Source organism: Mizuhopecten yessoensis, unplaced genomic scaffold, assembly GCF_002113885.1.
Source record: "Mizuhopecten yessoensis strain PY_sf001 unplaced genomic scaffold, ASM211388v2 scaffold11075, whole genome shotgun sequence".
Taxonomy (NCBI): Eukaryota; Metazoa; Mollusca; class Bivalvia; order Pectinida; family Pectinidae; genus Mizuhopecten; species Mizuhopecten yessoensis.
The window spans coordinates 381,953-407,545 of NW_018408867.1; the positions used below are offsets into that span (position 1 = coordinate 381,953).

General features: G+C 35.6%; 1 protein-coding gene across 2 annotated transcripts in view; it reads right to left on the bottom strand.

Annotated features, from left to right (window-relative positions):
• Positions 1 to 804: 804 nt before the first annotated feature.
• Positions 805 to 25,593, bottom strand: part of LOC110465424 (FYVE, RhoGEF and PH domain-containing protein 5-like) — a 51,632-nt gene continuing 26,843 nt past the window's right edge. The window contains exons 1-20 of one of the 2 annotated variants that reach the window (XM_021521219.1): positions 24,728 to 24,861; positions 23,132 to 23,305; positions 20,449 to 22,664; positions 19,889 to 19,984; positions 18,865 to 19,016; positions 17,763 to 17,919; positions 15,882 to 15,969; positions 11,600 to 11,650; positions 9,209 to 9,339; positions 8,607 to 8,675; positions 8,300 to 8,383; positions 8,029 to 8,108; positions 7,380 to 7,470; positions 6,724 to 6,858; positions 6,324 to 6,423; positions 5,489 to 5,610; positions 3,457 to 3,582; positions 2,046 to 2,105; positions 1,753 to 1,850; positions 805 to 889 (exon numbers count right to left, since the gene is read on the bottom strand). In XM_021521219.1, the coding sequence (XP_021376894.1) occupies positions 853 to 889; positions 1,753 to 1,850; positions 2,046 to 2,105; positions 3,457 to 3,582; positions 5,489 to 5,610; positions 6,324 to 6,423; positions 6,724 to 6,858; positions 7,380 to 7,470; positions 8,029 to 8,108; positions 8,300 to 8,383; positions 8,607 to 8,675; positions 9,209 to 9,339; positions 11,600 to 11,650; positions 15,882 to 15,969; positions 17,763 to 17,919; positions 18,865 to 19,016; positions 19,889 to 19,984; positions 20,449 to 22,664; positions 23,132 to 23,305; positions 24,728 to 24,791 (4,131 nt within the window). In that variant the 5' untranslated portion in view covers positions 24,792 to 24,861 and the 3' untranslated portion in view covers positions 805 to 852. Of the gene's footprint in view, positions 890 to 1,752; positions 1,851 to 2,045; positions 2,106 to 3,456; positions 3,583 to 5,488; positions 5,611 to 6,323; positions 6,424 to 6,723; positions 6,859 to 7,379; positions 7,471 to 8,028; positions 8,109 to 8,299; positions 8,384 to 8,606; positions 8,676 to 9,208; positions 9,340 to 11,599; positions 11,651 to 15,881; positions 15,970 to 17,762; positions 17,920 to 18,864; positions 19,017 to 19,888; positions 19,985 to 20,448; positions 22,665 to 23,131; positions 23,306 to 24,727; positions 24,862 to 25,593 lie in introns of those variants that run through there. The other variant, XM_021521220.1, reaches the window with a different exon arrangement.

The window sequence follows — 25,593 nt, forward strand, 5'->3', positions numbered from 1 at the left end:
TTAAGGCAATTGTTATTTGGAGGTTGTAATGTTGTTCAAAGCTGAAAAAGCTGACAAACTAACAACTACAGCACTTATTTTGTAGAGACAACCTGATTTGTAAGTGATCCGGTTCAGTGGTAAGTGTCAAGGTCACCTTCCTTCACTGACCAGTCAGAGCTTTGGTCATTACAACATTCTTTTGAACCAGCACTTCAGTAATCAAATATAATCTTACAGCCAATTTGTTTATGTAGCCCGAATGGTATCACAGAGGTTTATGTAGAGACAACACATAATCCTTATAAAGTGTCTCCTCTTTATAACACTGATGACCTTTGGTTACTGAGGGTTCTCCTGGTTGCTCAGGTTTCCTTGGTTACTGAGGGTTCTCCTGGTTGCTCAGGTTTCCTTGGTTACTCTGGTTCTCATAGTTAATCAGGTTTCTCTTGGTCACTGGTTTCCTTGGTTACTACAGGTTTTTCCTTGTTTACCCCAGCTTTCCTTGGTTACTGAGGGTTCTCCTGGTTACTCAGGTTTCCTTGGTTACTGAGGGTTCTCCTGGTTGCTCAGGTTTCCTTGGTTACTCTGGTTCTCTTAGTTAAACAGGTTTCTCTTGGTCACTGGTTTCCTTGGTTACTACAGGTTTTTCCTTGGTTACCCCAGCTTCCCTTGGTTACACCGGTTTCCCTATGAGAACTAAGTTCTTTAACAAACTCATACACAGTAGCAACACTTTGGAAATATGTCACAGATAAATCACAGCCAGGGTCGGGGATTACAAGTCACCATCTTATCACTCAACGGCCTGCTGAGGTCACTCAAGGTTGTGTTCCATGGGTCTGTAAGTTGATAAGTTAACCTCTTAAAGGCTCAGGGTACAGATGCCTCCTTCATGACTTTAATCCATCTAAAAATGCAAAAAGTCTCAAATACAAAACAAGACTATCCTTCAAAAATATCAGTGTAATACCTTAACTCATTTACCCCTGAAATTTGATAATGAACTGTTCCAACCTTTGAATTTGAAGAGTTTAAATGCGTTTTCAGGGGTGAATGAGTTAAATATCTTGCAACATGTTTAATTTTTTTCATATTTTATGAAAACAATAACCTACCGAGTGAATGGAATAACTCTGCCGATGAACTGGTTTTTTTATTACACAAGAAACGTTTATCAAGTTTGATGATTTATCCCTTACTTTCTTTATTTTTGAAAACAACAATAGAATTTGTTGTCTCCATTTTTATCATAGAAAGTTAATATATCAAAAAGTGTTTATAATCTTTGTTCAAACAATGATTTAATACCATAGTGGGAGTTAACATAATTGATTTTAGTTTCTCTTTTATACATGTACATGTTTAAATTCATTTAAATTTTTTATTAACTTCTTACTTCACTCTAATTATTTTCAACTTATGTTACTTTCGTTTTCTGTCAATCAAAAATTTGTATGTTTCTGGGGGTTTTCTCCGGAATCTTTCTTTCATTTTTAGTGATAAACAAAAGAAGGTGTGCATCATCAGAATTTAACAAATACAAGTTTTGTGTGAAGTAATAATACCATAAACCTTAAAACTAGGAAGAATGATATCTTAAAAAACAATATTTGGGTCATTGGCTTCTCCATATGCACATTTATGCTTGAAATGGTGTTGTTTACGTCACAATATTTTTTTTTGTTATTTTAAAATGATTTGTTTATGTCAGACTATTTACAAACAGTCTGTAGCAGACAAAGACCACATGCAACCCTCAAGACGTTTTACCTTTCTGTAATGGAGGCGTTTTCCCCCTGGAAGATAATCGGTTTCTGGTTCTGGTGCTTTAACTGGAACAGCACCGATTGGTGAATACCTTCAAAAATCTAAAAAGAAATAAATAAATGTTCCAATATTTTTTCTTAAAATTCATTTTTGCCAAAAATAGCCTGCATATGATAAAAGTTTTAGCATTATTTGGTATTTGTTAATTATGTTGATATAAAATTAATGTATATTATTGTTATTAATGAAGATATTTATCAACAAGATGAAAAGACAGAATCAAAATTAAATCTTACCTCCTCAAACCCTGCAACTTCATATCCAACAATTGGCTTTATCTCAACAGCAGCTGTATCCTAAATCAAAATTAAATCTGTCTTAATCTCTATATAGTGGCTGTATGCTAAATCAAAATTAAATGGGGCTTAATCTCTATATAGTGACTGTATGCTAAATCAAAATTAAATGGGGCTTAATCTCTATATAGTGACTGTATGCTAAAACCAAATTTAAATNTAGTGGCTGTATGCTAAATCAAAATAAAATGTGGCTTAATCTCTATATAGTGGCTGTATGCTAAATCAAAATTGAAAGGGGCTTAATCTCTATAGTGGCTGTATGCTAAATCAAAATAAAATGTGGCTTAATCTCTATAGTGGCTGTATGCTAAATCAAAATAAAATGTGGCTTAATCTCTATATAGTGGCTGTATGCTAAATCAAAATTGAAAGGGGCTTAATCTCTATAGTGGCTGTATGCTAAATCAAAATAAAATGTGGCTTAATCTCTATAGTGGCTGTATGCTAAATCAAAATAAAATGTGGCTTAATCTCTATATAGTGGCTGTATGCTAAATCAAAATTGAAAGGGGCTTAATCTCTATAGTGGCTGTATGCTAAATCAAAATTAAATCTGTCTTAATCTCTATATAGTGGCTGTATGCTAAATCAAAATTGAAAGGGGCTTAATCTCTATAGTTGCTGTATGCTAAATCAAAATTAAATGTGGCTTAATCTTAAGTTTAGTTTAAACATATTTTATTGATACAAAAATTAAAATTAAATGTGGCTTAATCTCTATAGTGGCTGTATCAAAAATAAAATAAAACCTGGCTTAGTTTCAACAGCGGCTGTATGCTAAACAAAAACAAACCTTAATTCATATTTGCATCAATCAACACCTTGTAGAACCCTCTAATGTGATCATGCCACAGAAATGTCTAATTTACACAGATGTTTGATGTAATTATGCCACAGAAATGTCTGAGTTACACAGATGTTTGGTGTAATTATGCTACATGTGATTTCACCACAAAAAGACAATAGTGGCAAATGTTTTTAATTTTTATAATTAATTTTTGAAAGCAGTCATGGCTGATAGTTAATTCGCCTTTTTAAAAGATCAGTGACAACTTTCTGGAGTATTTCTCCAACTTTATATTTGTCTTCACATACAAACATTAAACACTGATATAACAAGTGCCATCAATGCTTTTCCCACATGCTGCTCTGAAATAAACAATATCTACACAGTTATTTTAAGATCTTGTTTAAAGTTCTGACACAAGCTGCCCCAGACACCCTGAAGTTGAACCCAGATCTTCTGGCATGCTAGGGTTTAAACGTTGACCAGGGCTGGTCACAAACAGACAAACTTCCTTCTGTGCCCCCTCCCCTCCCCCCACTGTTTGGCACTCCCGATGTTTACCTCACTAGCTCTGTAGGTGTAAAGCACCTTATCCTTGAGGACGTGCCAGTACTTTTTCCACCTTCCCTTCTGCTGTAGAACTTTGAGGTAACCACTCATCTGTGACCCCTGATCATTTGCATGAACCTGAGGAAATAAAAACAAAGGCATATTTCAAAATCTTTTTTTCGAACATGTTTTGTCTCCCCCTTCATTTTCTTACTAACACATTGCCGTTAATAATGCATACAGGATAATATAACACTGACCTCCCACTGTATACCCCAATAACAGGTACATACCACCAATAGTCAAATNACCAATAGCCATACATATAACACTGACCTCCCACTGTATACCCCAAAAACAGGTCCATACCACCAATAGCCATACATATAACACTGACCTCCCACTGTATACCCCAATAACAGGTACATACCACCAATAGCCAAACATATAACACTGACCTCCAACTGCATACCCCAATAACAGGTCCATACCACCAACAGCCAAACATATAACACTGACCACCCACTGTATATCCCAATAACAGGTGCATACCACCAATAGCCAAACATATATCACTGACCTCCCACTGTATACCCTAATAACAGGTACATACCACCAATAGCCACACATATAACACTGACCTCCCACTCTATACCTCAATCACAGGTACATACCACCAATAGCCACACATATAACACTGACCTCCCACTGTATATCCCAATAACAGGTGCATACCACCAATAGCCAAACATAAAACACTGACCTCCCACTGTATACCCCAAAAACAGGTCCATACCACCAATAGACAAACATATAACACTGACCTCCCACCGTATACCCCAATAACAGGTACATACCTCCAATAGCCAAACATATAACACTGACCTCCCACCGTATACCCCAATAACAGGTACATACCTCCAATAGCCATACATATAACCCTGACCTCCCACTGTATACCCCAAAAACAGGTCCATACCACCAATAGACAAACATATAACACTGACCACCCACTGTATATCCCAATAACAGGTACATACCACTAATAGCCAAACATATAACACTGACCTCCCACCGTATACCCCAATAACAGGTACATACCCCCAATAGCCAAACATATAACGCTGACCTCCCACTGTATACCCCAAAAACAGGTCCATACCACCAATAGACAAACATATAACACTGACCACCCCCTGTATACCCCAATAACAGGTACATGCCACCAATAGCCAAACATATAACACTGACCTTCCACTGTATACCCCAATATCAGGTACATTTCACCAATAGCCAAACATATAACATTGACCTCCCACTGTATACCCCAAAAACAGGTCCATACCACCAATAGCCATACATATAACCCTGACCTCCCACTGTATACCCCAAAAACAGGTCCATACCACCAATAGACAAACATATAACACTGACCTCCCACCGTATACCCCAATAACAGGTACATACAACCAATAGCCATACATATAACACTGCCCTCCCACTCTATACCCCAATAACAGGTACATACCCCCAATAGCCAAACATATAACACTGACCTCCCACCGTATACCCCAATAACAGGTACATCCCACCAATAGCCAAACATATAACACTGACCTCCCACGGTATACCCCAATAACAGGTACATACCTCCAATAGCCAAACATATAACACTGACCTCCCACCGTATACCCCAATAACAGGTACATACCCCCAATAGCCAAACATATAACGCTGACCTCCCACTGTATACCCCAAAAACAGGTCCATACCACCAATAGACAAACATATAACACTGACCACCCACTGTATATCCCAATAACAGGTACATACCACTAATAGCCAAACATATAACACTGACCTCCCACGGTATACCCCAATAACAGGTACATACCTCCAATAGCCAAACATATAACACTGACCTCCCGCTGTATACCCCAATCACAGGTACATACCACCAATAGCCATACCTATAACACTGACCTCCCACTGTATGCCCCAATAACAGGTACATACCACCAATAGCCAAACTTATAACACTGACCTCCTGAAATCGTTTTGGTCGATGAGGTTTGTTATTGCTTTTCCGGAACAATTTCCCGGCGATGAAATCAAATGGTGATTTCTGTTGATCCTGTATTTCTACTTCCTCATCATCAATGTATTCTACAAAATGAAAAGTTTAAACAGTTCTATTTAGAAAGACAGGATATCTTTGCATTTTCATCACTGGAAAATTGGGTAATGTTTCTTTAGATGCATGGTAATATTGTACTTTGTCTCTAGGTCTATACCTATATGTATATTAGCTTGACCAGAACTCTTGAATAACAAAATAACCTCTCTTCCAATTATCCATACAGTCAGACTAGCTATGTAATTGATCACTGGTATGCTGGAGTGTAAATTTGTGATACACTGACATCCTTACATTAAAGATAAAAAACATATCTTTTTTGTAAATTGTTGGTCTTGAGTTTCCTATCTCCCAAGACAAAAGAGGAAACATGGGCTTATGTTACCTCCTCAAAACGTGAATAACAAATTTGTCATACTGCAAACATTTTTCAGTAAAGGAAATCAAGAAATGGATTTTTGTGGTTGACAGATGGCAGCGGAAGTTGGAAATCATCGGGAGTTTTGTTAAAAAATGTCCATGAGAGTTATCCCCCTTATTACATGTTTATATTAAAGGATAAGACGTTATATTATCCGAATTGGCAACCTCACACTTTCATAAAACTGGGCTAGAATTGTAAAATATAATTCCTGTTCAGTTATAAGTCAATAAATCAACTAGATTATCAAACCTTTTGATTATGTCAAATTTCCAAAAGCTCTGTTTAAAAAATTGCAATATATGAACCGGTACAACATACCTGGCTTCAGTTCATCGTAACATTCATTACAAACACGCCCCTCTTTGCCATTGAGGTATTTAAGCGGCACTTTGTTCATTGAACAATATGAACACAAAACCTGCAAAAAAGCACCAATAGTTAGTGACAAAAGCTTTCTGTGATCTCGTCAGGATCCCAAGCTAGTTGTTTAGTTGTAAGAATGATATAAAACAGGTACTGGACTTATTTTAAATTTGAGTCGACCATCTGTGAAAGGACCATGGAGACTATGGTCCAGAGAAGTGTTGGTAAAATATATATAGGGCTTAAGTGGATAAAACTGATTTCAATTTAACAGTGAATAAAAATACATCTCGGGTATCAGGCTTGATTTATTTTGAGATATATGCAAAGAAACAGGTGTTTTGGAGCTGTATACCTTGCCACACGCTCGACAATGGTGTCGTCTGTGAATCACGGAGAACTCGGACGTACATATCATACACATTGTGACACGAGTGTCAGGGATCCAGACCGGTGCCTCGTCGCCTTTCTTAAAGTCATGGTCTAGCACCTGTTAAACATGTATAAAGGAATGTGTAAGTATAACTACATAATGTATAATCAACCTCCTTATTCTCCTACAGAGGTTAGTAATAATTTGTGTATAGTACACATCAGAGACGGTGTGTTAAGATTCAGTATGTAAACAAGTATGTAAACAAAAATGACTCGTGTTTCCGCTATCATCCTCAGAAAAAAAAGGTAGGAAGGTACATTTTTTTATTTTGGAAAATACTTTTACTATGCTTATACAGAGCAGTAGTTCTGATTTCAACAGAGCATATCACTAACTGTCAATAAAAACTTTAGGGTAGGCACAAAAATCTAGGGTATGTTTGTAAGGTTAGCGGAAACACAACTCTTTTTTTTTATTAGGTCTTACTCACATTTTACCTTAATCCATTTGTTGTCTAAGGAAAACCTATAAGGTACTGTTACTGAATGGTCATGTTACGTTTACATTCGAGTATATTTAGATATAACAAACACAACTTTACGTATACCCGTATCAGTCGTCCAATTTTTATATACCTCCACTTTCTCAAATGTGTTCCTCTTCTTTGCATTTTCTTCCACGGCTTGTTGGAGAGCAGCAAGCCATGCGTTTCTGTCTGACTGTGTCCTGTCAAATATACACATTCATCAGAGCCAGGAGACATTTAGTTACTAATCTATAAGATCCTCAAAACTAAAAAAAGGGAGAATCATTTTACATGTTTTGAAACTTAGATACAACTTGCCCTCAAAAACAACCTGTTACTCATATTTAGTTAGATTGCAAAAAGTTTTTCCAACATATTTATAGTCCAACACTTTATGCAGTGATAATGTTTTCCCTACCAAAACTGACCATATGGTTTATATATTTTGAATAATTATGCATCACACCCCTTTTTCATATACTTTAATGTTAAGGGGAAAAAATATCCAACTCATATTATATAATAACAAAGTTTTACTTTATACACAAACAATGTACGTATGGAACGTGTGGCAAGGTTTCAATACCGACCAATAGGCAAAACATTCCAGGTCAAATGACATATGAAATATACAATTTCGTCACATCATTTTACAGGTAAACAATACAAATCTTTCACTCAGTCATTGTTTGACAAAGGGACCAGTTGGTCTTGAAACATTCAAGAAATGTTTAATGTGACATATACGCTGTACTTACTTAGCCTCCACTGTGAAAGACTTGTGGGTGCTGATGATGTTAAACTCGTTACTGAATTCATCATGTGTTGACATGGACACCTGAGGAAAATCAAAATAGAAGTAAACTTAAATAAAAATACACCTCACAGTGAAAATTTCATAATTCTTAGCTATGATATTTGAGAACACTATCTTCTTTCACACTAGAATATTTTATATAGGAACATCGCTTACAGCTAGGGTCACCTTACGATCAAGCAGCCTGAAGTGTAAGGCCAGTATGTTTTTACCTTCATGCCAGTGAGAGTTAGCACCTGGTTGAGCCTGTATCCCCCTGTAGCTGTAGGTGTGGTGTACAGCAACACATCGCTGAACTGTTAAAACAAAAAAACTTGTTAACTTACAAATTTTTCAAATTGTGAGCTAAATATCAACAAAAAAACAAATGTTTATGTAAGTCTGGCCTGTCCTTGAACTGAACATGATTTAAAATTCTATCATAGAGAAAACCAAATAAATGAGGTCGACCTGACTTGCCACTTACCAGGACACCTAAACTAATATACCTGTACGTGTCAGGTAGACCTTGGAACTTACCAGGAAAAACATTCTCTCCTGCATTTCTTTCCTGGACCACTTCATTAGCTCCCCAGCCTTGATAAACAACTGTTATAAAGAAAGTTCAAATATATCAGGATATCTATCACAAAGATAAGGGTGACCATAAAGACAGATCCTAGCTTCACTGACGTGGTAAACTTTGCTTTAAAACAAAAAGTTTACATAAGGGACTCTTAGTTTTTACTTTTGCAAAGTTTTTTTCAAAAATTTCAGAGGCAGAGTTTGAAAATAGTTATCATAAACATTCAGAGGCAGAGTTTGTACCTAGTTATCATAAACATTCAGAACTGCTTGATGAGCACCATTGTGTCATTATTTATTTCTTAATGAATGTGCTCTGATCTCCTTTTCTAATTTTGAATTTGCAATGATGTTTTTTAATATGTTTTTATACTTCAATACCAGGCAACAAATAATATCTAACTCAAAGTAGAGGCTGGGCTTATCAAAGGACAACACAATCAGATTTGTTGGCATTTTTATTGTGAGAATTATGATAGAAATGGGTGGGCTTATTACCAGGCGTGGGCTAATCACCAGATATATACAGTATTTATAATAACACAACAAGTCATTACTCTGCCTGGTCTGATGACTTCGAAGTTGCCGTCGAGTGATTTCTGAATCTCTAACATCCTCTGTACTTGGTCTCCCTGCTTCATACTGTCGTTAGCGTGATCAGCTACTGCACTAACGATCACAAGAGCTTCTGAAAGACAAAAAAAAAAGCATGAAAGGATTATTTTTCATCAACTAAAGAATAAGAACAGTAAACTAGTTACCTCCACACTGACTGGTAAAGACAAGTAATTTGCTGTGTAAATGTGAAACTACCAACAGAGTATTGACAAAAAATACCACCCAACAATATATCCAGGTGCTGTCCTAACCTAAAGACAGTACACCTGGGCATTGCATCACATTATACTGACAACAGGGTGTCACTTTACAAGGAAATATCCTAACCTGGATACAGTAGCTAGACCTCCCGTCACATTATACAGACAACAGGGTGTCACTTTACAAGGAAATGTCCTAACCTGGATACAGAAGCTAGACCTCCAGTCACATTATACTGACAACAGGGTGTTACTTTACGTGGAAATGTCTTAACCTGGATACAGTAACTGAACATCCAGTCACATTTTACAGACAACAGGGTGTCACTTTATACTGACAACAGGGTGTCACATTATACTGACAACAGGGTGTCACTTTACAAGGAAATGTTCTAACCTGGATACAGTAACTGAACATCTGGTCGCATTATACTGACAACAGGGTGTCACTTTACAAGGAAATGTCCTAACCTGGATAAAGTAACTGAACATCCCGTCACATTTTACAGACAACAGGGTGTCACTTTACAAGGAAATGTCCTAACCTTGATAAAGTAACTGAACATCCCGTAACATTATACTGACAACTGCAGGGTGTCACATTATACTGACAACAGGGTGTCACATTATACTGACAACAGGGTGTCACATTATACTGACAACAGGGTGTCACATTATACTGACTACAGGGTGTCACTTTACAAGGAAATGTCCTAACCTTGATACAGTAACTGAACATCCGGTCACATTATACTGACAACAGGGTGTCACATTATACTGACAACAGGGTGTCACATTATACTGACAACAGGGTGTCACATTATACTGACAACAGGGTGTCACTTTACAAGGAAATGTTCTAACCTTGATACAGTAACTGAACATCCGGTGTCATGCATAAAATGTACCTCCTGCTTAAATAGTATCCGGATACTTTTTATTTATACCCCTGTTTAAGGTTTTTTTAATCAAAAACAGTTCAGAAGTTGATCAAAAGGTTACAGGTGCATGTGTATCCACCCCTACTCCACCAATCCCCGACCCCGGGGCCAGGAAATTATGCCAAAATAATTTTCAATCACTGGACACAATTAGGTTTGGGGAGTCGAGTAGAAACATTTACAGTTATGTTATAGTCATTGCCCAACCTCTCTTCAATTACCCACCGCCCGGATACTTTTTATACCCTGACCAAAAAGTACCCCCTATGAAAAAAAAAAAAACTTTTTTTTTTATCCAATTGAGTTCAGAACTTCAACAGGCAATTACAGGGGAATATTTATCCACCCCTACCCCACCAATCCCCACCCCTGGGACAAGGAAATTATGCCAAAATAATTTTCAATCACTGGACACAATTAGGTTTAGGGAGTCAAGTAGAAACATTTACAGTTATGTTATAGTCATTACCCAAGCTATCTTCAACTCCCCACCCCCCGGATACTTTTTATACACCCGACCAAAATGTACCGCCCGGATACTTTTTATACCCTGACCAAAAAGTACCCCCCCTATGAAAAATCATATATTTGAATATTTTTTATCCACTTGACTTCAGAATTTGGTCCGGGTTAGGGTTAGGGTGTATAAAAAGTATTCCGGGGGGTACATTTTGGTCGGGTGTATAAAAAGTATCCGGGGGATCATTTTGGTCAGGTGTATTAAAAGTATCCGGGGGGCACATTTCGGTCAGGTGTATTAAAAGTATCTGGGGGGTACATTTTGGTCAGATGTATTAAAAGTATCTGGGGGTTAGGGAGTTGAATATAGGTTGGGTAATGACTATAACATAACTGTAAATGTTTTTACATGACTCCCCAAACCTTATTGTGTCCAGTGATTAAAAATTATTTTGGCATAAATTCCTGGCCCCGGGGGTGGGGGTTGGTCGGGTAGGGGTGGATAAATATTCCCCTGTTATGTCCTGTTCAAGACCTGAACTTAATTGGATTAAAAATAGAGAAATATTTTTTTTTTCACAGGGGGGTACATTTTATGCAAGTATAAAAAGTATCCGGATACAAATCCGGAATTTGTCGCCTTATACTGACAACAGGTTTATTCGATGTTACCAGCCTCCTGATACGGTCATTACAACTGTAGTATACAGAGTTCACACTTTGGACTTACCTTGTGTGTTATTATAATCTGGAGAATCTGGAGTAAGATGCTTCAAATAATCTGAAAAAATAGAAATCATGTTTACTATTTTTTCTGATCAAAGCAATAGCTTCCAAATTTATTCTCTCATCCACAATCAGTACTAAACATTTTCGAATGATACAAGAATTTTTTCAATGTATACACATATGTAATTCAGATATATACTGAGTGAGTACCTGTTGTACGGTGTATGTTACACTATACACTGACCTTGTAATAGTAGTTTGTACTGTGGTATTCTCTGTATGGGTTTTAACAGGTATTGTATGAGGTACAGTATATACACTGACCTTGTAATAGTAGTTTGTACTGTGGTATTCTCTGTATGATTTTAACAGGTATTGTATGAGGTACAGTATATATACTGACCTTGTAATAGTAGTTTGTACTGTGGTATTCTCTGTATGGGTTTTAACAGGTATTGTATGAGGTACAGTATATATACTGACCTTGTAATAATAGTTTGTACTGTGGCATTCTCTGTATGGGTTTTAACAGGTATTGTATGAGGTACAGTATATACCCTTACCTTGTAATAGTATTTTGTACTGTGGTATTCTCTGTATGATTTTAACAGGTATTGTATGCGGTACAGTATATACACTAACCTTGGAATTGTAGTTTGTACTGTGGGATACTCTGTATGGGTTTTAACAGGTATTGAATGAGGTACAGTATATACCCTTACCTTGTAATAGTATTTTGTACTGTGGTATTCTCTGTATGATTTTAACAGGTATTGTATGCGGTACAGTATATACACTTACCTTGTAATAGTAGTTTGTACTGTAGTATTTTCTGTATGGTTTTAACAGGTATTGTATTAGGCACAGTATATACACTTACCTTGTAATAGTAGTTTGTACTGTGGTATTCTCTGTATGGGTTTTAATAGGTATTGTATTAGGTACGTATACAGTATATACACTTACCTTGTAATAGTATTTTGTACTGTGGTATTCTCTGTATGGGTTTTAATAGGTATTGTATGAGGTACGTATACAGTATATACACTTACCTTGGAATAGTAGTTTGTACTGTGGTATTCTCTGTATGGGTCTTAACAGGTATTGTATGAGGTACAGTATATACATTAACCTTGTAATAGTAGTTTGTACTGTGGTATTCTGTGTATGGGTTTTAACAGGTATTGTATGAGGTACGGTATATACACTTACCTTGTAATAGTAGTTTGTACTGTAGTATTTTCTGTATGGTTTTAACAGGTATTGTATTAGGCACAGTATATACACTTACCTTGTAATAGTAGTTTGTACTGTGGTATTTTCTGTATGGGTTTTAACAGGTATTGTATTAGGTACAGTATATACACTTACCTTGTAATAGTAGTTTGTACTGTGGTATTCTGTGTATGGGTTTTAACAGGTATTGTATGAGGTACAGTATAAACACTGACCTTGTAATAGTAGTTTGTACTGTGGTATTCTGTGTATGGGTTTTAACAGGTATTGTATGAGGTACGGTATATATACTGCTGTATGGGTTTTAACAGGTATTGTATGAGGTACGGTATATATACTGACCTTGTAATAGTAGTTTGTACTGTGGTATTTTCTGTATGGGTTTTAACAGGTATTGTATGAGGTACGGTATATATACTGCTGTATGGGTTTTAACAGGTATTGTATGAGGTACGGTATATACATTTAATACTGTGGTATTCTCTGTATGGGTTTTAATAGGTATTGTATGAGGTACAGTATATACACTAACCTTGTAATGGTACAGTATATACACTAACCTTGTAATAGTAGTTTGTACTGTGGTATTCTGTGTATGGGTTTTAACAGGTATTGTATGAGGTACGGTATATATACTGACCTTGTAATAGTAGTTTGTACTGTGGTATTCTATGTGTGGGTTTTAACAGGTATTGAATGAGGTACAGTATATACACTTACCTTGTAATAGTAGTTTGTACTGTGGTAATCTCTGTATGGGTTTTAACAGGTATTGTATGAGGTACGGTAGATATACTGACCTTGTAATAGTAGTTTGTACTCTGGTATTCTCTGCATGGGTTATAACAGGTATTGAATGAGGTACAGTATATACACTTACCTTGTAATAGTATTTTGTACTGTGGTATTCTCTGTATGGGTTTTAATAGGTATTGTATGAGGTACAGTATATACACGGACCTTGTAATAGTAGTTTGTACTGTGGTATTCTGTGTATGGGTTTTAACAGGTATTGTATGAGGTACAGTATATATACTGACCTTGTAATAGTAGTTTATACTGTGGTATTCTCTGTATGGGTTTTAATAGGTATTGTATTAGGTACGTATACAGTATATACACTTACCTTGGAATAGTAGTTTGTACTGTGGTATTCTCTGTATGTGTTTTAACAGGTATTGTATGAGGTACAGTATATACATTAACCTTGTAATAGTAGTTTGTATTGTGGTATTCTCTGTATGGGTTTTAACAGGTATTGTATGAGGTACGGTATATATACTGACCTTGTAATAGTAGTTTGTACTCTGGTATTCTCTGCATGGGTTATAACAGGTATTGTATGAGGTACAGTATATATACATTAACCTTGTAATAGTAGTTTGTACTGTGGTAATCTCTGTATGGGTTTTAACAGGTATTGTATGAGGTACAGTATATACACTAACCTTGTAATAGTAGTTTGTACTGTGGTAATCTCTGTATGGGTTTTAACAGATATTGTATGAGGTACAGTATATACATTTACCTTGTAATAGTAGTTTTTACTGTGGTATTCACTGTATGGGTTTTAATAGGTATTGTATGAGGTGCAGTATATACACTTACCTTGTAATAGTAGTTTGTACTGTAGTATTCTCTATATGGGTTTTAACAGGTATTGTATGAGGTACAGTATATACATTTACCTTGTAATAGTAGTTTTTACTGTGGTATTCTCTGTATGGGTTTTAATAGGTATTGTATGAGGTACGTATACAGTATATACACTTACCTTGTAATAGTAGTTTGTACTGTGGTATTCTCTGTATGGGTTTTAATAGGTATTGTGTGAGGTACTGTATATACACTTTCCTTGTAATAGTAGTTTGTACTGTGGTATTCTCTGTATGGGTCTTAACAGGTATTGGATGAGGTACAGTATATACATTTACCTTGTAATAGTAGTTTTTACTGTGGTATTCACTGTATGGGTTTTAATAGGTATTGTATGAGGTGCAGTATATACACTTACCTTGTAATAGTAGTTTATACTGTGGTAATCTCTGTATGGATTTTAATAGGTATTGTATGAGGTACGGTATATAAACTGACCTTGTAATAGTAGTTTGTACTCTGGTATTCTCTGCATGGGTTATAACAGGTATTGTATGAGGTACAGTATATACATTTACCTTGTAATAGTAGTTTGTACTGTGGGATTCTCTGTATGGGTCTTAACAGATATTGTATGAGGTACAGTATATACATTAACCTTGTAATAGTAGTTTGTACTGTGGTATTCTCTGTATGGGTTTTAATAGGTATTGTGTGAGGTACTGTATATACACTTTCCTTGTAATAGTAGTTTGTACTGTGGTATTCTCTGTATGGGTTTTAATAGGTATTTTATGAGGTACAGTATATACACTTACCTTGTAGTAGTAGTTTGTACTGTGGTAATCTCTGAATGGGTGTTAATAGGTATTGTATGAGGTACAGTATATACACTAACCTTGTAATAGTAGTTTGTACTGTGGTAATCTCTGTATGGGTGTTAACAGGTATTGTATGAGGTACAGTATATACACTTACCTTGTAATAGTAGTTTGTACTGTGGTAATCTCTGTATGGATTTTAATAGGTATTGTATGAGGTACGGTATATACACTGACCTTGTAATAGTAGTTTGTACTGTGGTATTCTCTGTATGGGTTTAACAGGTATTGTATGAGGTACGGTATATACACTTACCTTGTAATAGTAGTTTGTACTGTGGTATCCTCTGTATGGGTTTTAACAAGTATTGTATGAGGTACAGTATAAACACTTACCTTGTAAGTAGTTTGTACTGTGGTAACCCCTGTATGGATTTTAATAGGTATTGTATGAGGTACAGTATAAACACTTACCTTGTAAGTAGTTTGTACTGTGGTATTCTCTGGATGGGTTTAACAGGTATTGTGTGAGGTACGGTATATACACTTCCCTTGTAATAGTAGTTTGTAATGTGGTATTCTCTGTATGGGTGTAACAGGTATTGTATGAGGTACAGTATATACACTTACCTTGTAATAGCATTTTGTACTGTGGTATTCTCTGTATGGGTTTTAACATATGTTGTCGTATCGCGAGACATGCACAGCGTGGGCTCATCTGTAAACATAAATGTTTTTTAAACAATGAAATTAACACAAACACATAGACATTTTCTTCAGAAAAACATGTTTACATTACATCAAATTTTTTAATTTTAGTCATTTATTATCTTAACTGTGTCTGATCGAGACTTAACTGCAACAACACCTATCGTCACTGTGCCAAAATCCGGACAGTACCCTAAACGGGACACTCCTGGGAAAATGGACCAAGAAAACTGCCATTCAATGCAAAGAAGTACTTTTATGTATACAGTTTTCATTTGATATATACGTTTTATGACAATTTAACTGTATGTAAGCTTTATTGGCTGCTGATTATCATTACATGGACAATCTAAATGTAAGAATAATGACAATACAAAGGTTTCCCGAATTACTCGACGAGCAATGCTATTAATTTGGATATCATATTCAAAAGGCTATTTTATCAAAACTAATGCTAGTTTGGGGAAGAAATTCCCATAACCCTATTTTTTCTGCTGATATTGATCGTTTATCACCAAATATTAGCCAAAATACTGAAGTCTCCCTTTCAGGATACAGGTTATGCCGGTTCAAGGGCCTCCATAACCCTGATAGTATTTCACGTTTTATAAAATAGAACCATGCGCCCGAAATATCAACTTGTAATAGAAATGAAAAGTGGATAGTATCTTTTTATGAAAAATGAACAAACATTTTTGGAACTGATAGTATGGTATGAAGAACATTGATATTTATCTAAAAAGTGTCCCAATTTGGGCACAGTGACGTAACAAACATCTGATCCTGTTGAGAATTAATTAACAGTTAATGGATTATAGCAATATCAGATAGTTTTGACCATTATTCTCACCAATACTGTATTAAATAGTTGTGAATTGATGCATTTTTTTGTCAAGGTTACAACTGAAAATTGATTTTATAGAAGCAATTATAATCCATCATGAGAAATGCTCCTGAATGTCAAATAAAGAAATACGGAAAGACAGTATAAAGTTTTCTGGGCTAAAAATGACAAGAAAAATTGATTACGTTTTAAAGTTAAATGATTAGCTAATATAGTTTATTACATTTTTGCCAGTGAAATATTGGATTCTATCAACTTGATAAAACTGATATCTTTCACACTGTGACAAATATCAAAAGTGATATTTTCACACTGAAAATATCACTTTTTGGTATTGACCAATCATAACGCTATCTTCTATTCGCTGCGATTTTTTTGTTCAGATTCAAATGAAGGGACGGTAGAATAAGTGGTTGTTATGGTAAATGTTTGGTACACACACTTAAGTATTTACATAAGTTTACAATTAATAACATTTTCATAAGCAATCACACCAGATAATAGCAGAAAACGTCGGAATGGCGTTGAGTATCCCATTCACTCATGAAAAATATCAAAATAATAGCCACACTCGTGAAATATATTTGTTATTACTGGAGACACCATTAAATATCCTCTATATATTTATAACTTCCCAAAATTAAATTTTTGTTAAAAAAAAAATTAAAAATCACTTAAATTTTGTTAATAATTATTTCCTGATTGTGTCAGAAATGAGATATTTTACCTCAGGAAATGATAACATACAGCCAGTTCTTATATATATATATATATATATAGCTGTTAAAACAAACATGAATTTCTAAAGTTGTCTTGCTGCAAAATATAGATTATGTAATTAACTTTTGAAATAACTTTGAAGTTCATGCAGAACTCTCCTGAAAAATAATTGATTCGTAGTCTTTAATCTAAAAAGGTGGAAAAAACCTGCTTCAGAACCAATCCGGTTTTTTTCTGACCTCAAATTCCTTGACCACACTCTGAAACAGTGGTAGTTTCTTGAGAGCCTCGTCCAGGATGGCGGTCATGTCGCTGAAGTCCTGTATGTATGACGTGTATAACATCAGGAATGGACCCTTCTTCACGAAGATGTCTGAGATCGTCGGATTCTCATCCCTGTGAACCAGAAACATGACAATACAGAGTTGGTCATCGATAAAAGATGTTATTGCCAGGGTTCCATTTCTGCCTAAGACTTCTATATGTACATATCAAAACTATAACTTGGAAAAAAACAACACACAAATCTTCCTTTCTAAATAAGCTTTCAGACTACAAATGCTTCTATTGTAAAGAATCTCTTTCTTATCAATTAGGGAAAATAGCTACATTAAATTTGGTAATTGCAACAGTTTCTCTTTGATCTTCCTTGATATCATCCATTAACATCATGTAGCACTTGAGTCATGTATGATTGTTAAGTAGGGTTTGAAATATGATGTCAGATGGGCTCATATGACTGTTTTTATAATGCATGAATTTTTATGGGCATTGAAATCAAATGTTTGGTGTTGTTTTTTTGTATTTCGTGTCACTTGATGCAAGAAAGTTAGGTTGGGTCGAATTTTCGACATCAGGAGCTTTCCACCTTCTCGTATATATAATCAGTGGGGGTGTCATTTTTATCGAAAATTAATCTAAACCCCTAAAACCTTACTAGTTTAGGTCCAAATATAGCTGTAACAAATTCTCAAGTCCCTGTGGTCAATACGTGAATTTATATCTCAAGACAAATATATTAACCAATGATACAGTTCAAGGTCAATATACATTTTCTCAAATTCGTAAATTATTTTAACTTTTTTTTAAATGGCTATAATTGTATTCATGAGAAGGATGTGCATTTGACTACAACTATAATACTCTACTTTCAGAAACCACCAAGTTTATAAAATATTATACTTACTTTAACCTGCATGCTTCAAGTGAGTAAGTTTTTTCTATAAATTGTCTTGCGACTTTGTCAGAGCCAATCATATTGCAGAGAAAATATGAAAAATAAAGCCACATGATATAAACTTCGTTTCTGTTATATACATTTATGATTCACATCTGTTATACCATTTCTCAATGCGAGCCTGCATATCCTTGAGGAGGACCTCGTTGAAGTTCTGTAGTTGTGGAAGATGACTAAGGATCTTATCCATATATTCCTTTGGTACAATGGTTTTCCCGGCCTCCTCCTCTGCCTTCGAGATGTGAAGCCGAAAATCCTGGAAAATATTAAGGAATGAGAATTTTTCGCTCACTACACTATATATCATATCATTTTGTAAAACTTTTTCTTGTGATCTTGTTACAAATTCCTTAATAATGCAAATTTGACTTCACAAAATAAACCCTGCCATAATGTATATATATATACAGAAGATAAAAAAAATTGTGTCCTTGTCTTTCTTTACTGATTTAAAAAAACAACAACATACAATTAAACATTTTATCCAAATCAGACATTTCATGTATTACATTGTAAAAATATGAAATATTTAGATCACTAAAACACTGTCAGAGAAATATACAAGGAGAATTAGAAAGAAAAGATGAGCAACACTTTGCTTTCATTTTCTGTTCATTACTTTTTAAAGGATCAATAATTCATTATTATATCAAATGAAATCAACATTTCATTAATAGTATTATATAGACATCTAAAAAAACTGCCATATTAAAATATAACAAACTTGATAATCAGATCTGAAAGTAAATAAATGAACAAGGAAGGTATGAAATGAAGTGCCCATATATATTTCCTTTGAACAAATACTTCAAAGAACATATTAAGGAAACAATTATAATAATGGCTATGCCCAGTCTGACTCCCAAAAAAACACATTTATCCCAAAACGTGACCTTACATGTGCATATACATGTTCATACTTTATGTATGACTGGGAAAGGTTTTGAGGAATGGTTTAAAAAGAGGCAATCTGGAAATTTAAGGACCCCAAAAAACAGCCATATGTCACCCCATCCCATAGTCAGAGATAGGGGCTGTCCCAATCACCTCTCTGGACCATTATATAACCATAAGACTGTGTTTATGACGATCAATAAAATGCCTGTTTCCTGTATAAGCTACACTTACAATATTAAGCAGCTTCAAAACATCCACAAAAACTTTCTCCGATGAAGCAATCTCACGGGCGATGAAGCGGATCTTTTTTAATCTCTTCCGCTCTTTCTGTAAAATAAATCCCCACAGGGTATCATACATGTGCAGAGGAAAAGCTGTTATATGACACTGTACACAAAGAAATATTTACCAATATTTAGTTTTTGTCATCTCTACCCTCTATAATGAGGCCAAATTTATCTTGACAGTGAATATTACTAACCAGCTTAAGCTTTTCCAATGTGAAGGGGAAATTGACACCAAGCAGATGTGGTTTTTAACAAGTAAATGGTAAATATCTGCCGGGGCAAAAAATGTCCCGATACACAAATCCATACTTTAAATGATTGATTGAGTATAAATTGAAGTAACATACTTGTACATATACATACCCTTCTTCGAAGATTTCTTTCTTTGTCCATTCCATTAGACAAAGTCACTGTGCATGATTTACATTTAAATCAACAATGCCTATGTCTAAATCAGCCTAAGGAAAGTTGGTTTTAGTAGAAATGTACTTTAGAGTTATTTACCCTTGTTTCCTGGTCCAGACTTTCATCCTCTGAGGAGCTGCTACCCTGAGCTGGACTGCCCTGACTAATCGACCCACTGTCTGACTGGTTACTGATGAGGCTAATTGGCCGATCAAAATCAAGAGCTCTGGAGGATGCGGGAGACACTCTTGAAATATGAGAGGCTGACATATTTTTAGATTCATTTCTAGGAGGAAGTTGTGGGGGTATAAATTTCCCTTCTGAAGAAAAAGTTGTTTGTAATGATGAAGCACGTGTCCTTTCAATCCTAGACATGTCTGGAATTTCATAATATGGATTATCATCATCAAGAGAATTCACTGACATGAGTTTATTACCAACAGACAGCACTTTAGTTCCAGGCACGGGTGGCGGGGGAGCAGGACGCTTAGGGCGACCTTTATTTCGTGAGCCAGGAAGACTTTTTGACCTTTCTTTTAGCTTTTCTCGAATAATTGCCTCCTGATTTGGAGGAACTCTTGTGTCTGGAGTTAGGATACAACTATTTCCACGATTCGATACAATCTGAACATTTGATTTATCCCTCATTTGTGGAACAGTACTACGATCACTTGGAGAATCCATTTTAACCTGACGGTTCAATTTCATTGCACTTTCCTTCATTAGAACTAACTGACGAATATCACCAAGGTCAGATTGACTCCGATTTGTTTTCCCGTTTGCCAGCTTCTTGCGAATTGGTTTTGGTGGACACGGCTTTCTGTTACTTGAAGAAACTGAGCTGAGTTCTAAAGCATTCAGAGACTGAGTAGAGCCTTTATGTGAGTCTTTCTTTAGCACACTAAACTCTGAATCACTGTTGTACTCCATGGAGTCAGGATTGCAGCACTGTCGTTTTCTTCGGGGTGGTCGTACTGGAGAGGCATCCAACGATACAGGCCTAGGCTTGGGAGATACATCAAAAGCCTCATTTATTAATTTTGCGATGTCATTCAACAAAGATGATGTATCATCTTCAGCGTTAACTTTGTTGAGATCGTCAAACCTGAATTTCACCTCTTCTCCATTTTGTTTTTTGGGAATGTCCGGGGGTGGGGTTGTATATTTATCATACAAATCTAATTTCCCAAGTTCTGTTTCTGCTTGAAGTCTATTGGTAAAATCCCCTGATTCTCCATTCTGAAATGATGATGTCATTGATGATGTCATTGATGATATTGATGATGTCATTGATGATGTCATTGATGAAGTTGATGATGTCACGGTACAATTAGAATCACTTTCTTCAATTCTTCGATCCATTATTTCGGCTGCTGTTTTTTGTTCCAGAGATAACCGTTTCCTTGGGATGGGAACAGGCTTAACCCCCTTTGGCGAGACCCTAGGGGAAGGTTTAGGCCTCATGGTAACTGTCGATTTTGATCTTGGTAAGTTTGAACTATCCTCTTTCACAGGTGTGCCGATGTCCACCCCACTGGGTTTGACCGACAACTCACCATCAGTGTCTGTTTTGTATGATCGTGTTATCAGAGATTTTTTCTCGGCTGAATTTAATGTCCAACTTCTTGAAACACTAGTCTTGCTTGTCGTTTGTTGCTGGCTAATCTGTTCAGAAAATATGGAAACTTTGGACAGAACACTACCAGAGGAGGAATTTCCCTTGTCCTGCTCTTGGAGAGCTTCAGTACTTAGTTTACTCCCTGAACTAGGAGATATGTCCATCACTTCCTCCTCCCTACCAAAAGTCGATTGCTTATTCTCAGGCGCCAAAGAACCCTTTCTCGGTTTCGGTGAAACAGACGGAGGTTTTCTTGAACTTTTTCTAGACAAATTTGTTTCTTCGTTGTTTGATTTAACATCGAAACAAGGTCTAGTCTGGTTTGGTATATGATTGCTACTACCATGTCTTGAGTATGCTTCTTGACTAGAAACATTCACATTATTTTGTAGATTAACCTCCAAGTCATGACCTTGAACTTGCAGCGTCTTTGAACAAAACCCATAAGTTGAGGAACCATGGGAGTCACTTTGCAATACAGGATCTGCTTCCTGTGTAAGCAATCCTCGTGCACCATCAATGACATCATCAAAACCTGTGCTGTTATATTGTGCTGAGGGAGGAAGTGGGGTCACAGGCACTGTTGGGATTGCATGTTTTGTTATGGACGGGTCACGGGAGTTGTGCACCTTAGTTTCGTTCTGAGTCTGACCCGGTGCTTGCTTGTGCTCGTGCAATTGAGGATTAAATACATGCTCTACAATATCAAGGTCAAAATCAAAAGACAAAATAACATATAAAATTACACTTGCACTATCTACACATAATAAGAAAGCTTTTTAGAATAAATTTCATTACTTCATTGACACTACAAGAAACATACGCTTGTAAATTAAACAGTTCCTGAATTTGAAAACGAAAAAAGATTTAACTTTAATATAATTTCAACATATATCAAGACCTCTAAAATACTTCCATCATTTATTAATGATAATTCTTCTCTTGGTGATGATCTGATTTTCATATGCAAAATATAATATAGACAACACGATCTCATTTTTATCTATACTTGTACTAATATTACTCCTTATGAAATTATCCCCAAATTCTAAATACACTAATTAAAAGAGTTTTTATAAATAAAGCCTAGTTATTCTTTCCTGAATAGTATTCTGGTTATGTTACAGTTATCCACCCCTACTTCCTGTATCAAAAGTTACCTACCTGTGGAGTTATTTCCCTCGAATGTGTCTACGCTTGTTTGTGATAAGAGTCTCGCTGGTTTATTTGAAACTGATGGCTTTTTGGCTATCTGAGGTTTGGGTTTGCCACCGGCCGGAATCGGTCGTTTCACACTGCCATCTTTTCTTTGTACACTATTTCTCCCAAATTCTTGGCCTACAAAAATATTTACAACTTACATGAATATTTGATGACAAATATTTTCCATGTACCTTAAAACACATTTAATAGTTCCAGCAGGTTGGCTGAATATCTCTGGTACTGAGGTAATCACACATACAGGTATTTTCATAACTGTATATATATATATAAAGCCCTTTATCGAGTGCTATGCATTGCAGCTCATGAAAAATACATGAGTAAAAAAGTGCTGGAATTTAGCTGTAAGATAAAAGTGATTGAGATTCACTACAGTGAAGTTGTGAAATCTTTTAATGATATTTCCACAGTTCTCCTCCATTGGAAGTTAGAAGAAATCTTTTAATGATATTTCAACAGTTCTCCTTCATTGGAAGTTAGAAGAAATCTTTTAATGATATTTCAACAGTTCTCCTTCATTGGAAGTTAGAAGAAATCTTTTAATGATATTTCAACAGCTCTCCTCCATTGGAAGTTAGAAGAAATCTTTTAATGATATTTCAACAGTTCTACTTCATTGGAATTTAGAAGAAATCTTTTTGAAATACTCCTGGTACATTGCGAAGGATTTTGATGAATTGTTCTGAAATCCATGGACAATAAGTATCAATGAGAAAAATCAGAAAAACAAAAATATATCGGGACGTTTAAGACAGATATGTGTTGTAAAAATAAGGATGAGTCTGGTGGTTTCGGTAGCCCGGCCATCTGTCTAACATTTATTCCAATCGAGCCAAATCCAAGCATTCACCTCGCCTTTCAGGTGCACAACATAAGCAGGCCTTGTGCAGCCTCAGAGGACTACATGTTATTTTATCTTTTTGCATTTTTCAAAGATGATTTGTATTGTTTAGTTTTTTCAGTATCCCTTTTTTAATATTTATTGATTAAGGTACAGATTTTTTTTTTTTTAAATTTCACAAGATATATTTATCATAGGTGAAAACCTATTGATAAATTCATTTCAGAACAATTTTAAATACCACGGTATGTTATGTAGCAATGTTACTTTAACTAGTGATACAGCATGTCTGTATCACACAACACTGCGGGCACAGCATGCATCATTAAGCTCACAGGTACTGACAATTACAGCACGATCAGCTCACATGTACTGACAATTACAGCAAGATCAGCTCACAGGTACTGACAATTACAGCGTGATCAGCTCACATGTACTGACAATTACAGGGCGATCAGCTCACAGGTACTGACAATTACAGCAAGATCAGCTCACATGTACTGACAATTACAGCGAGATCAGCTCACATGTACTGACAATTACAGCGAGATCATTTGGGTTATCTCCCTTTCATACAGGTTCACATCAGTACAATAAGACAACATTATTTTCTACACCGATTCCATTACAAATAATAATTATCATTAAATATCACAAATAACCAGTAATTGAAATTACAAGTTAATTAAACATCTTACCCTGCTTCAAATCCCCATCCGGGCAAAAACTTTGAGCTACTAGGAATGTTGAAATCTTTAACATTTTGATGTGTTTTCACTTTTTCATCTACAGATTTACAAAACCGTCACCTTCATGACTTCAGTTAAACACTTTTATGTTAACTGAAGATGAGTCACAGTAACTGTGACTTTTGTGTTTAAAAGTGGAATACCAACATCCTATTTTAGGAAGCATTACTGTAATTTACAATGACATTCCTGTGATAGGTACCTACGTGTATCTGGCAGCAGACCAGGAAGTGCACAAGGTTAAACATATAATATCTACTCTACCTATATCAGTACAGATATTATCAGGTACAATACACAGACAGGTGTTACTGTGTACAAAGTATAAACATACACCAATATAGGTGTACTAGCTAGTTATACAATACATGTCTGTCATATTAGCCAGTTCAATTTTTTTCCCAAATCTACCTAATCATAATGTAAATATGTTATAAACATAAAAAGGAAATTGAGTGTAATAACAAGACATAGGTAGCAATTTCAATTCATTCTCACTTAAATTTACCTCACCGTTTAGCCTTGGGGTACTTCAGACGTTTACATTTTTCACTGGGTATATCATGTGACAGTATCCACAACATACCAAGGGTTATGCTCACTTTCGTTCTCTACACCCCTTATGTTATGACAAAATCACAGCTAAGCGTACCATCGTAAGCTATTTTACCAGTTTCAGATGAAAAATATCTTACCAAGCACTAGGCTGATACCTGTTCTTTGACGATTACAGAAGAATGACACCTGACTTCAGAGCTGATCTATTTTACTGTTTTACTGTCATGTGTTTCTTTGATGTATATTAAATGTAAAGG